The sequence below is a fragment of the Coregonus clupeaformis genome, chromosome 7 (assembly GCF_020615455.1).
Source record: "Coregonus clupeaformis isolate EN_2021a chromosome 7, ASM2061545v1, whole genome shotgun sequence".
Lineage (NCBI taxonomy): Eukaryota > Metazoa > Chordata > Actinopteri > Salmoniformes > Salmonidae > Coregonus > Coregonus clupeaformis.
Genome location: NC_059198.1, coordinates 43,948,322 through 43,963,015, shown reverse-complemented (window position 1 = coordinate 43,963,015; position 14,694 = coordinate 43,948,322). Strand labels below are relative to the sequence as shown.

At 41.4% G+C, this 14,694-nt stretch overlaps 1 protein-coding gene across 1 annotated transcript in view; it reads right to left on the bottom strand.

The window, feature by feature from the left end:
* The window catches only part of LOC123491273 (5'-AMP-activated protein kinase subunit gamma-2-like), a 45,448-nt gene extending 32,132 nt beyond the window's left edge, over positions 1–13,316 (bottom strand). Inside the window, exon 1 of the mRNA XM_045221548.1 lies at positions 12,692–13,316. Within this exon, the coding sequence (XP_045077483.1) occupies positions 12,692–12,775 (84 nt within the window). The 5' untranslated portion in view covers positions 12,776–13,316. The remainder of the gene's footprint in view (positions 1–12,691) is intronic.
* Positions 13,317–14,694: the final 1,378 nt, after the last annotated feature.

Genomic DNA, 14,694 nt, shown 5'->3' with positions numbered 1-14,694 from the left:
CTTATTACAAATCCCTCCCTGTTGCCGATGACAACTGACTGACAGGTCCAATCTTGATTGAACCAATGCGCCGAATACAACACCTTACAGTGAAATGCTTACTTAGAAGCCCTTAACCAACAATGCAGTTTTAAGAAAAATAAGTATTATCCTACTGTTCACTTCAGTCTCATTCTTACTCCAATCCCCCCCTCTTTGCCCCCCCACCCCCTCTCTCTCGCTCTGTAGTTTGCCCTCCAAACATATATTTTTTCCAGTATCTCTGCTAAGAAGTCCATCCAAAGTTTAACAAATGAAAATGTTTCTATCAAACACACAAGGTCAATTTACCATATCTGGAGTGTGTGCATCTTAACCCTAGCCTGGTCACAGATATGTTTGTGCTGTCTTGCCAGAGTGGTCCAGGGTCATATACAGTTTGCAATACAGCACAAACAGACTAGGGACCAGGCGATCTTAACCACACGACATGCTGTTCCCAGCTGGTCCAGATTGGTTGACCTTGCACTCATCCGAGTCCCCACCTCATCTTTATCTCAAATCTAGAGACAGTGTTTGTCAGTTGAACCTTGATGCCTGTGCCAGACCCCCTCTTGGTATCTGCTGTCTACAGTACACACTCTTAAAACAGAAATAACACAGCCCAAGACACAACTCCAAGTTAGACCACTCTGCTGAAGGCCACATGAAATCCAGGAAAGGCTTGAATTGTACACTGTGCACTTAGTTTATCTAAAACTCTACACACTGATAATAAATGCCTAGTTCTTAGTCTGGATTTTATTATATTGCACCTTGCATCACGTGCGTATTTAAAAAATACATTTACAATTAAAGGATTGTAGATAATGCAACTTTTCAAAAAAAATTGAATACCCTGTGAATCTGTGATTTTGTGCTTTCATTCCATTTCTACTAAACAATCACAGTCTTAGTGGGTCCAGCTACTACAGTGGATCCAGCTACTACAGTGGATCCAGCAACTACATATTCTGAGCAAGTAACGAATAGAACCTTGTAACAAATATTCCCATAGGACTTTGATTTCTCTTCTCAAGCTCACATTCCAATCACCATCACCTCTTTGCATGTGTCTTAGAAAACAAACCCAACTCCAGCCCAACACTTACACACTTATAAATTTACCTTCTACTCCCAAAGTGCAGAACGACCAGCAAAATCCCCTCTGCTGTGCATATGTTCCTGAACCACTGCGTGTTCTTATCTACATGCAGGCAAGAGGAGAATGACAAGTGGAGAAAAACTTCCTTCCCCCAAGAGAGGAGCTCACATTGACCTTCCTCTTCCAGTCTTGAAAAGCAGAGTCTGAAAGAAACCCCGCCTCTCGGGATCAAGAGAAAAACCAATCGCCAGTGATGCTAATCTGTTTGAGCTCTAAAAATCACACTCAAAGTCTAGCTGCCTAAACAGCAGCCTTTCCCTGAGCGCAAGGCTAGTCCAGTGTTTCATAATGAGTACTTAGCTATGCTGTAATGAGATAGTCAACAAAAGTGCTGCCTCAAGCGCTTACAAATCCTATTTGATGAACCTCAGAGGGGAGACAGATAAAGAAGGATCTTAGTCCTCATCCTCCTCTCCCTCCCCTCCATCAATCCTCTGTCCTACTCTTCTCTATGGTTGAGTGTAGTTGGATGACTCAGCTAATGAATAACTGGCTAAGGCCTGCACAGACTGTACGATTTTAGCCGTCTTATGCCATGATTTTGCAGTCCCAGACAAATGTTACATTGTGGGCAAATTCTTAGGTCGTAAACAATTGTCGGACATCTTGGCTCGTTCAGTGTGACAGGGTCTAGATCTGCCAATTAAGTACCACTACGTGCAGTCGTAGGCTCTGATAAAGTTCTGCCAGTGTCAGAAATGTTGAGCCTTTATCGTATAGTGTGGTTGTTGTTAAGGTGTCAGCATGCTTCTGTTCGGCTGGCGCCTAGCCGAACTCGGCTAACCGAACCGAACGAGCGTGCTCACATACTCCCTTAAAAAACCTCCACATGAAAAACAAGAAAAAAGCGGCAATAATACTTTTTGTCCATTTTGAAACGCCGTAGCCAGTATACACTTCCTCAAAATAGTCAGAATGAATCTAAGATAACTCAAGAAATCTATCATTAATCTTGACGTTTTTACCGAATAGATCTTAGTCGCGCAATTTTACATCTAACTAAGATATTTTGGTGCAGTATTTGTCAATGAAAACATTTGCATGAAAACAAGTCATCTCTCGTTGAATGACAACAAAGACTTTATTGAAGAATCCCTACTGTTGACCAATCACCGACGAAGGGGCGTAGACTTCGGATCCGAACTTTGGCTTGCCGCCATAAAAAATGCAGTGTGCCCGAACAGCCGAAAAAACCCTCACCGAAGTCCAAAACAAACAAAAACGTTGTCATAATATATGCACAAACTCTTCCAAACTGTTTCGGCTGTGAAGCATGCGGACGACTTTACAAGCCGATCCCGGCGACTGACCAACAGGAACACGGCGGGCAATGACCCCATGCATTTTTAAATTCAAAATTAAAACTACAATGGGCTGTGTCTAGAAGTAATGGGCTGTGTCTAGTAAAAATAACAAACACACCTTGAATGTCAAAATCGCAATGCTTGCATTGAGTAATGCCAATAATTATGTGGAGGCACAGATCACATTCGAGCTATGGGGCTTCTATTTGGAGTCAGCGTTTCCATGTTGTGATGTGTCTCTTCAATTAGAGAGTTGAGCTTTTCATTACGAGGGGTGCACGGTCACAGAGGTAGGAGGAGCAGTGTCTGTCAATCATCAACATAGCAACAGATTGTTATTGTTCTTTCGTGCCACAGATTATCCATTATATTGACCAGATACGCTATTGGCCGCTCTAACAAATTAAAATACATGTCTTCAAAAATGGAAGGCAGTCGGGAGGAGGCAAGATTAGGTGGGACCATTCTAGCCAATGAGAGGGCAGATACGCGTGTGAACAACAGGCACAACACTGATATAAAGTGTTTTTTCTCAAAGTTGTCAGGATGTCACGTGTCCTACTTAAATCAGTACACTCGTAACAACCTAAGCATTACGAAACGTCTAGTTGATCAAAAAAGTAACACGTAGCAAATAAGCCATTACATTTTTTGTTAATCAAATTCAACATCCTCATTGACCTCCATACAAAAACTCCTTGCTTGGTGAGCCCAGAAAAATAACAATAAAATAAAAGAAGCCACCTGCTGGAGAAGACAGATTTTGGGCCCAGTAATCCCGCTCGCATTGCCTCTTCCTCTCTGGCCATGCTTGATACGCCCAGTCAGAGAGGAAGAGGCTAGAATGGTCCCACCTAATTTTGCCTCCTCCCGAATGCCTTCCATTTTTTAAGACATTTATTTTCATTGTTAGAGTGGCCACTTGAGTATCTGGTCAATATAATGGATAATCTGTGGCATAAAAGAACAACAACAATTCACAGGCATGCCAGCTACTGTAAAATAATGGTCCCACTCGAAACTAAACATAACTTTTTAATTAAGCCTCTGTAAAGCCTTTATGGGGGCTCTATAAATGCTTCAGAAATCGTTCATAAACAAATGTCATGCTAAGGTTGGGAATAGGGTTATGCCACATTTGACTTTATAGGGTTGGGTGATATTTGGGAGACCTCTTCTACGATATGCTACTCCAGATATTGCGATATCCGATATGATCGTTCTGCGCCGGTAATGCCTAGATAATTCCAAAAACTGTGCAATTTGTGCTTATTTACTATATTATAGTCGCATTCTCATTAAATAATCTTAGTATGCAGAAAAGATACGGCTTAGTTAATTCATTTAGACTTAATTTTCATCATATTGATACATCCTAACTGATAAAACTGCAAATAGAGTATAGTCTTGAACATCACGATATATCGTCTTGCACTTTACAATTTATCGTCAATGTCAAATATCATGATATTAGATTTAAATCATATAAAATCGTCCGAACCCTATTTTGATGAAATCAAAATCGGTTAAGTGCTTTGAAAAACACACAACCCCCATTATGTTCATGAGCTGTAGTTATTGAAGGGGAAATGTCTTCATTTACAAATGGAGGAAAAATGAATTGCCTCAACTCCATTCCATCATTGGCTTTCAATTATGCCCTGACTCTATCCTTCTGAGTTCCTCCGTTTTTTAACAAACCCTTTCATTTGCCAGCCTAGATGAGTCATTCTCAGAGAAAGAGGCTCCTTCTTTGAATACTAACTCACTTGCCAGTTTGGAAGACATTGATAAGAAGAAAGTGCTGTGGCCAATGCATTTTGTCCGTCAAGCCCTTCAAGTTCAAACTGCCACCTTTGTTTATTGTGGGTAACAGCTATTAATAGACGCCAATTGTTTAACCTCCAAACAGTTTAAGCTGAACTAACCTCGCCTCAAATTCTTCAAAAGTATTTTAAACCCTTAGTCAATCACACCACACTGTATCAAAGTCCACAGATATTATTTGAATAAACCACTGTTCTCGTTTCCGATGTTGTTCATGGGAGTTCAAAATCAGGCAGAGACTCCAAAGCTCCTCCTATAGTAGCTTTCTCAACACTTGTTCCTCAAGCAGAATTTGTATCATCATCTCAGTGTTTCCATCATTTTGGGCTTTACAACTGTGAAACACTGCAGGACGTAGGTCTATATATGAATGTTCGAGACTGGAGATGAGCAAATTCAACGAGCACATTCTGTGGAACAGAAGAATATTACCCTAACATTTAGACTTGGTTCTAATCTGACATTTGATGAAGTCAGAGGATGACCCCTTTCTCCCCCAAGCCAAACCTCATAGCAAAGAAACAATAATATGTAATCACAGATTTATTCTCCAAAATACTGTTTTTGACTCAACACAAGGAAAAGCTGCCTTTTGTTATTATCACCCCCATATCTCAGACTGCCCATCTTAATCTTTTATTTTTATTGGCCAGTCTGAGATATGGCTTTTTCTTTGCAACTCTGCCTAGAAGGTCAGCATCCCAGAGTCACCTCCTCACTGTTGACGTTGAGACTGGTGTTTTGCGGGTACTATTTAATGAAGCTGCCAGTTGAGGACCTGTGAGGTGTCTGTTTCTCAAACTAGACACTCTAATGTGTTTGTCCTCTTGCTCAGTTGTGCACCGGGGCCTCTCACTCCTCTTTCTATTCTGGTTAGAGCCAGTTTGCGCTGTTCTGTGAAGAGAGTAGTACACAGCGTTGTACGAGATCTTCAGTTTCTTGGCAATTTCTCGCATGGAATAGCCTTCATTTCTCAGAACAAGAATAGACTGACGAGTTTCAGAAGAAAAGTTATTTGTTTCTGGCCATTTTGAGCCTGTAATCGAACCCACAATTGCTGATGCTCCAGATACTCAACTAGTCTCAAGAAGGCCAGTTTTTTTGTTTCTTTAAAACAGTTTTCTGCTGTGCTAACATAATTGCAAAAGGGTTTTCTAATGATCAATTAGCCTTTTAAAATGATAAACTTGGATTAGCAAACACAACGTGCCATTGGAACACAGGACTGATGGTTGCTGATAATGGGCCTCTGTATGCCTATGTAGATATTCCTTTTTTTTTTTTTTTTTTTATCAGCTGTTTCCAGCTACAATAGCCATTTACAACATTAACAATGTCTACACTGTATTTCTGATCAATTTGATGTTATTTTAATGGACAGAAAAATTGCTTTTCTTTAAAAAACAAGGACATTTCTAAGTGACCCCAAACTTTAGAACGGTAGTGTACCTCACTGTGTGGATAAAATGGAATGGAACTGACAAAAATACCAGGTATGGAAAACAAAACCTTGGGATTACAAAATAGCCTACAGCCTTTTAGTGCAACATACATTCATTTTCAATTGTTATCAATTGTAATTGAACGCCATCCCTCGTTTTGAGAACTTCAGTGGACGCTTGATTGGTCTGGCGAGAGCCCCTGAACTTCAAATGTCTCTTTACAAAAGGATTCGTCACACACCCCTTAAAAAAAGTATTTAAAAAACAAAAGTATTTGGTGCAGTCAAATGTTTTCCAATGCAGACTAACCCAACAACACAGAATCAACATTACACCATTCCAAATTTCCACAAGTAGTTCCCCAATGCGGCCAACACATTCCTATTTCATAGGCTGTCAGTCTTCAGCTGCAGGATTATATGTGTCTATTGATGCACAGAGGCATGGCCATAAACACTGCACCGGCCTATTGTCAAGACACAATACAACAAAAGAGAGGTGATTATTGTTACCATGGTCCATTGTGGACTCATTGTCCATGAGGAGTGTATATGTACGTATACAGGCCTGCATCTATTTTTCTACATACTTTTGATATGTACTGTTATACTGTATGACAGAGAATTGTATGATCAGAGAAGTAAAAATTCATTCATTCTATTAGAACTAATTTTTTCCTTTCAATAGAATAACGAAAGCATTTCAAAAGGAGAAAAAGGAGAAATGCACATCTACATTTTTATCCAGACCATAATGTAAAATTGGGGTCTCACGAAATTTGCATCCGATTCACAAGGCTTGCATTATCAGTCTGTCGATAGTAGACTAAATATTGACCAACCCAGATGCATTGGAGATAACCCATGCTCCTACCAAACAACTTCTCCACTCCAAAAATACAACAGCACTGTGCAAAGCCTGATCAATAATATTATTATCACATTTAATAAGAAATAACCCTTTCTCTGTTTGCTCTTAGCTTAAAATCACCAGCAGCTGAAAACAAAGAGAGTAAGCGTTGCCAACATGTTCCGTTGTAAGACAGATATCACTGCTTCCCCTCCTATCCGAGCCATACCATGTCCATTGAGCACAGTCTATGAGATTCACAAAACACATGAGCATACTCCTGCAAATGAAGAAAACATACCTCAGATATGTTGTAGGCTAAATGTATGTGCCAGTGGTATTTCAAAAATAGCTGTATGGATAAAACACAAATCAGATTACTATCACTAGCTGTAAGGTGATCCACTGTCTCCTAAGCACGTTTGGTGTCACGTATAAAGCCCATTGCCCAGCACTGCACATGAGAAAGAGGGGCATTCTTTACGCCTACACTATAGAATTGACATAAACCCAAGAGTGACATTGTCTTGTGTCAAGCAGCCTTAACGGCATCAGAGTCAATCTAACGTTAACAGTGAATCACACAAATCAGGGTGTAACTTCTCAAAATCAACACTACTGCATTTGTTTGGTCAACATACTGCACTACAGTTCGACATTATAAGTGGACCTACACGTATGGATGAGGGATACGCAGGCAGACCTATTCAAATGGACGTCTTTTGTTGTTATTCAACGACAAACACAAAAGGAAACCATTTCCCATGTCTATGAAAACGGGGCAGAGTTTCTTACCGTTTCCACAAATGTAGGACATTTGGTTTCGTATATTTATCTTGGCATATCATAGAAATAGCATAGTGGCACATAGGAAGATAAGATAGACTAAAACGGTGGGAACTTCTATTGTCATCACCAATAACAATTGGAGCATCAGATTCCTGACCAATGGAATTTTAAGATTTTTCCTTATTCCACTACCAGGTGTGACAGTCCTTGGACGTCAGGTAAAAACATCACAAGTACCTGTAGAACTCATCAAGCTTGTCTGAAGGGTATGGCCAAAGGTCGGTGATCTGGAGCACATACAGGCCCAGTCCAGAAACTACCGAAGAAGAAGAAGAAGAAGAGCTAAAGAATATGGATGAATTCCAAGCCAAGCTCTCTTCCCTAATCCAATAAAGCCCTCTTCCCTGCTCCATTACTGCCTCCTGGTGTGGATCTGGGTGGGGGGAGGGGGTGTGTATTAAGTCAATCTAACTAGCTTGGTACACCATTACTGTATTTTGTATTTATTCAGGGGAGCCCAATTGAGACCATAGTCTCATTCTCAAATGGTGCACTGAGAACAAACAACTCTCAAACATAATTCAATAAATCAATAAAACAGCAAAAAAAGAAACCACAGGATAGAGCAATAAACCACCACAATCAACCAAAACACTTGCAAACCTCAGTGAATTAATCTCTCATTGGTGTTCTAAACTGACCAATTGGCAGGGGTTCAAGATGTAAGGAGATTTGTAAATTATTCTAAACATGGGGCATGTTAAAACTGAAGACTGATTTACTTAGGTTGGTAGAGACATGAAGGACTCAAGAGTTAACCAACCCTGTGAGCGGGTTTGGTGCCCTGTATCTTTATACTTTAATAGAGAAGTGAGATATGTTGGAAGCTTGTGCAGCAGAACTTTTGTAAACAAAAAGGTAGAGATTAAGTGATCTACTGTACATTAATTACACTGTACAGTCGTGGTCAAAAGCTGAGAATGACACAAGTATTGGCAAAGAGTCAATATTTGCAGTGTTGACCCTTCTTTTTCAAGACCTCTGCAATCCGCCCTGGCATGCTGTCAATTAACTTCTGGGCCACATCCTGACTGATGGCAGCCCATTCTTGCATAATCAATGCTTGGAGTTTGTCAGAATTTGTGGGTTTTTGTTTGTCCACCCCGCCTCGAGGATCGACCACAAGTTCTCAAATGGGATTAAGGTCTGGGGAGTTTCCTGGTCATGGACCCAAAATGTTTATGTTTTGTTCCCCGAGCCACTTAGTTATCACTTTTGCCTTATGGCAAGGTGCTCCATCATGCTGGAAAAGGCATTGGTCGTCACCAAACTGTTCTTGGATGGTTGGGAGAAGTTGCTCTCGGAGGATGTGTTGGTACCATTCTTTATTCATGGCTGTGTTCTTAGGCAAAATTGTGAGTGAGCCCACTCCCTTGGCTGAGAAGCAACCCCCACACATGAATGGTCTCAGGATGCTTTACTGTTGACATGACACAGGACTGATGGTAGCGCTCACCTTGTCTTCTCCGGACAAGGTGTTTTCCGGATGCCCCAAACAATCGGAAAGGGGATTCATCAGAGAAAATGACTTTACCCCAGTCCTCAGCAGTCCAATCCCTGTACCTTTTGCAGAATATCAGTCTGTCCCTGATGTTTTTCCTGGAGAGAAGTGGCTTCTTTGCTGCCCTTCTTGACACTAGGCACTCACACCTGCCTGCTGCCATTCCTGAGCAAGCTCTGCATTGGTGGTGCCCCGATCCCGCAGCTGAATCAACTTTAGGAGACGGTCCTGGCGCTTGCTGGACTTTTTTGGGCACCCTGACGCCTTCTTCACAACAATTGAACCTCTCTCCTTGAAGTTCTTGATGATCCGATAAATGGTTGATTTAGGTGCAATCTTACTAGCAGCAATATCCTTGCTTGTGAAGCCCTTTTTGTGCAAAACAATGATGACGGCACGTGTTTCCTTGCAGGTAACCATGGTTAACAGAGGAAGAACAATGATTTCAAGCACCACCCTCCTTTTAAAACTTCCAGTCTGTTATTCTAACTCAATCAGGATGCCAGAGTGATCTCCAGCCTAGTCCTCATCAACACTCTCACCTGTGTTAACAAGAGAATCACTGACATGATGGCAGCTGGTCCTTTTGTGGCAGGGCTGAAATGCAGTGGAAATGTTTTTTGGGGATTAAGTTCATTTTCATGGCAAAGAGGGACTTTGCAATTAATTGCAATTCATCTGATCATTCTTCATGACATTCTGGAGTATATGCAAATTGCCATCATCAAAACTAAGGCAGCAGACTTTGTTAAAATTAGTATTTGTGTCATTCTCAAAACATTTCACCACGACTGTAGTTCTACTAGGACAACCATTTCAGATCACAGAGAAACAGGCCACAAGGGCAGAAAGAGCAGAATCAAGCCTTCTGCTCTTTTGCTCCAAAAATAAAACACCATCTTGATGATGGAGTGCAGATGGATGCCCAGCAGGTCATTGGTTATAAGCTATCTGTGACCACTTCCTTTATAACACATGGTGAGCTTGGAGATCCATGAGGAAGGGCCCTTGATGAGTCACAGAATGTTCCATGACGTGAATTTGCCTTAACATCAGCATCACTGATTTGAAGGTCATCCCTCTTGCCAAGGTCTGGGATTTTGCATAACAGCAATATCGCTAACAATACTGACTTAACATATATCTCCACGTACAGTGAGGGAAAAAAGTATTTGATCCCCTGCTGATTTTGTACGTTTTCCCACTGACAAAGACATGATCAGTCTATAATTTTAATGGTAGGTTTATTTGAACGGTGAGACAGAATAACAACAACAAAATCCATAAAAACGCATGTCAAAAATGTTATAAATTGATTTGCATTTTAATGAGGGAAATAAGTATTTGACCCCTCTGCAAAACATGACTTAGTACTTGGTGGCAAAACCCTTGTTGGCAATCACAGAGGTCAGACGTTTCTTGTAGTTGGCCACCAGGTTTGCACACATCTCAAGAGGGATTTTGTCCCACTCCTCTTTGCAGATCTTCTCCAAGTCATTAAGGTTTCGAGGCTGACGTTTGGCAACTCAAACCTTCAGCTCCCTCCACAGATTTTCTATGGGATTAAGGTCTGGAGACTGGCTAGGCCACTCCAGGACCTTAATGTGCTTCTTCTTGAGCCACTCCTTTGTTGCCTTGGCCATGTGTTTTGGGTCATTGTCATGCTGGAATACCCATCCACGACCCATTTTCAATGCCCTGGCTGAGGGAAGGAGGTTCTCACCCAAGATTTGACGGTACATGGCCCCGTCCATCGTCCCTTTGATGCGGTGAAGTTGTCCTGTCCCCTTAGCAGAAAAACACCCCCAAAGCATAATGTTTCCACCTCCATGTTTGACGGTGGGGATGGTGTTCTTGGGGTCATAGGCAGCATTCCTCCAAACACGGCGAGTTGAGTTGATGGCAAAGAGCTCGATTTTGGTCTCATCTGACCACAACACTTTCTTCCAGTTCTCCTCTGAATCATTCAGATGTTCATTGGCAAACTTCAGACGGGCATGTATATGTGCTTTCTTGAGCAGGGGAACCTTGCGGGCGCTGCAGGATTTCAGTCCTTCATGGCGTAGTGTGTTACCAATTGTTTTCTTGGTGACTATGGTCCCAGCTGCCTTGAGATCATTGACAAGATCCTCCCATGTAGTTCTGGGCTGATTCCTCACCGTTCTCATGATCATTGCAACTTCACGAGGTGAGATCTTGCATGGAGCCCCAGGCCGAGGGAGATTGACAGTTATTTTGTGTTTCTTCCATTTGCGAATAATCGCACCAACTGTTGTCACCTTCTCACCAAGCTGCTTGGCGATGGTCTTGTAGCCCATTCCAGCCTTGTGTAGGTCTACAATCTTGTCCCTGACATCCTTGGAGAGCTCTTTGGTCTTGGCCATGGTGGAGAGTTTGGAATCTGATTGATTGATTGCTTCTGTGGACAGGTGTCTTTTATACAGGTAACAAGCTGAGATTAGGAGCACTCCCTTTAAGAGTGTGCTCCTAATCTCAGCTCGTTACCTGTATAAAAGACACCTGGGAGCCAGAAATCTTTCTGATTGAGAGGGGGTCAAATACTTATTTCCCTCATTAAAATGCAAATCAATTTATAACATTTTTTAGATATGTTTTTCTGGATTTTTTTGTTGTTATTCTGTCTCTCACTGTTCAAATAAACCTACCATAAAAATTATAGACTGATCATTTCTTTGTCAGTGGGCAAACGTACAAAATCAGCAGGGGATCAAATACTTTTTTCCCTCACTGTAAGTAGATGTATGTGTCTGTGTGTGCACATAAACATGAGACATCCCTAGTATCTCCTCCACCAACTATTGTCACCGGTCACATCAGCAGTAAACTTAGAATTACAGGATATACACTACCAGTCAAGAGTGTACAAAGCTGTCATAAAGGCAAAGGGTGGCTATTTGAAGAATCTCAAATATTTTGATTTGTTTTAACACTTTGTTGGTTACTACATAATTCTATATGTGTTATTTCATAAGTTTGATGTCTTCACTATTATTCTAAAATGTAGAAAATAGTAAAAATAAAGAAAAACCCTTGAATGAGTAGGTGTTTCCAAACTTTTGACTGGTACTGTATGTGCAGTGCAGTTGGTCTAGCTGATATCATACTGACTTGGAATGACTCACGATGACTGCTGACCTCAAACTGAATTCAGATTTTACATTCCCTCTCCCTACAGCCGAAGAGGAAGCTCTGAGTATACTACTACCGAGTTATGTCACGATGGCTATACATTTATTATTATTATTATTATTATAAATGGCCCTGAATAGAAACAAAGGCTTTGTGCATACTGTAAAATGTACATTTCTGGTCATGGACTTAACTAAAATTGAATATGGTTCATAAAATGTAGCCTACACTCAGCATGAAGAAGCCAGGAATCACAATGCAAAAAATGTGGCTAAATCATAAATATGGAGATAACTAAGCATGTGTGTTGTGTTAATCTATTTTCTGCATGACATATGCCACAGATTCCGTGCCAGGCATTGTTTACCGCGGATACATTGTATACACATTCAAAAGAAACACTATAGAGAGCAAAATGTTGCAACAGTATATTTCACTGAAGGAAACGCATACCACAACCCCGCCCACGTGTAGGCTACATGCTCAACTTCAGAGCATGCGCGAGCGAGCATACATAGTAAATAGGCTATCATTTCGTCCCCAAAAAATGACCACCAATTAATATTTCTGAAGAGAAAAGACTTACGGGCATATTCAGTCGAAGTGTCCTCTTCTTTCTCGGTGTCTTCTTCACGTCTCTCTTCTTGGAGTCATTTGCTGTGCTTCCCATATTCTTCTAGAATTCTCTAAACAACTGGACTCATTAAATCGTTACTTTGGCTACTCTCGTGCTAGGTAGACTGACAACAGTGGGAGTGTGGTGAATGATACCAAAACAATCACTGCAAAAACATTATTCGGATTCTGACAGATTTCCTTATGGCAAGTAGGTCCGTGTACTCCACTCAACTCGTGTGTTGATTAAATGTATCGGCTTGAGATCAATTATATCAGACCTGACAAAAAAATAAAACGCGCAGACTGCGATTCACTTGGCATAAAATGTAGCCAAACCTTCGCGTCTGGAGGGCTTATCACATGCGCTGATATTTCAAACGACAACAAACTGCAAGAGTAAATCCACAATTGAAACAAGGAAGGTCGTATGATAATGCAAATGCAGACTTACGTTCCCAGAGCGGATTTGATGGGTTCACGCTTCACAGTGGAGAGACAAGTACGCATGCACATTAGTTGGCCAGTGGCCACTGGTACCAGCTCGGGCTCATCGTGGGACTCGTGCCAGTGGGTGCGTCAAGCTTTGCGCGCAGCTCGGAATTGTCACATGGCTGTGTTTACGTTGTGGCAGCAGCATGAGGAAGCGACTGACCAATAATTGAGTAAAAGTTTAAGTATTCGATTTTCTTGACGTACACCATCATATTACACCACCTAATAAGCTTTAGACTGATTCTGTTCACAATCCTTATGCAATGGCCAACATATGGAGGCCCTACAGTTCAAATTATGATCTGCAGTCATCATCATAATCAAAGTCCCAGCCTCTCCAATATGGCCACCATGTGGTCTCAATGGAATACTACACTTGATACGATAGTTTGGTCTACATGGGGCGCATCTCAATAGTCAAAGTGTCTTCCTCTCCTTGTCACATCTTCCTCATCTCTACTGGTTTGGCCGGAAAGGCCTGTTCGAAACTCAAACACAATTCATGAATAGGAACAAGTTTAACATGAATTAATTTAGCTTTCACCTGTTTTCAGATCAGTTTAGTAGAATGAAAGGATACAAATACAGTTAATATTGAGATCCACCCATTGTTGAATTTATACCTAGAGTGATGTGATTTAATAGCAGGCAACCTAAAAAATATTTTAGTGAACCTCGCTATATGAAACACGTTACAATTCCCACAAAGTGTGCTAACCCTATTGGCATGATGCGAAGGGTGTTTGCTATTCACACCAGCAACCTGGGGTTTGCTTCCCTGTCCCACTGTTCGCTACGTTGGTGTCAGAAGTGGGTTGGTGACCATATGGCCATCGGAAGGCATGCCTGGGATGTGTGAGGTGTCTGAGTAGTCGAAGCACGAGACGTGCCTTCCCGTTCGGAGAGGGCAGTGTAGCTATATGAGCGAAATTACAATTCCCACCAATTGGCGGGATGCATAGGGTGTTTCCCTTTCACACCAGCGACCTTGGTTTGCTTCCCTGCCCAGCCATTCTACAAGATTATAGCCTAAATAATATTGAAGATTGCATGAAGTTACAAATTAGGAGTCATTTTCCATTACCTGTTATGACTCGGTCCAGAAAAATGCCTAGTTTAGTCCCTACCTACACCCAGCGTGTAGATATGTGAGGGTTGGATAGGTGTAAGCAATATGGGGAAAAGTCCACCTAACCCATCTGAGGCAAGGTAGAGCTACAATCATATACAGTGAGCTCCAAAAGTATTGGAACAGCGACAGGTTGTTTTGGCTCTGTACTCCAGAACTTTTTGAAATTATACAATGACTATGAGGTTAAAGTGCAGACTGTCAGTTTTAATTTGAGGGTATTTTCATCCATATCGGGTGAACCGTTTAGAAATTACAGCACTTTCTATAAATATCGTCTTTCTATAAAATTCTTACATTGTACAAACGGGGTCGCTCTCACCTAAAATGTTTTGTCTGAAGGAAACCGC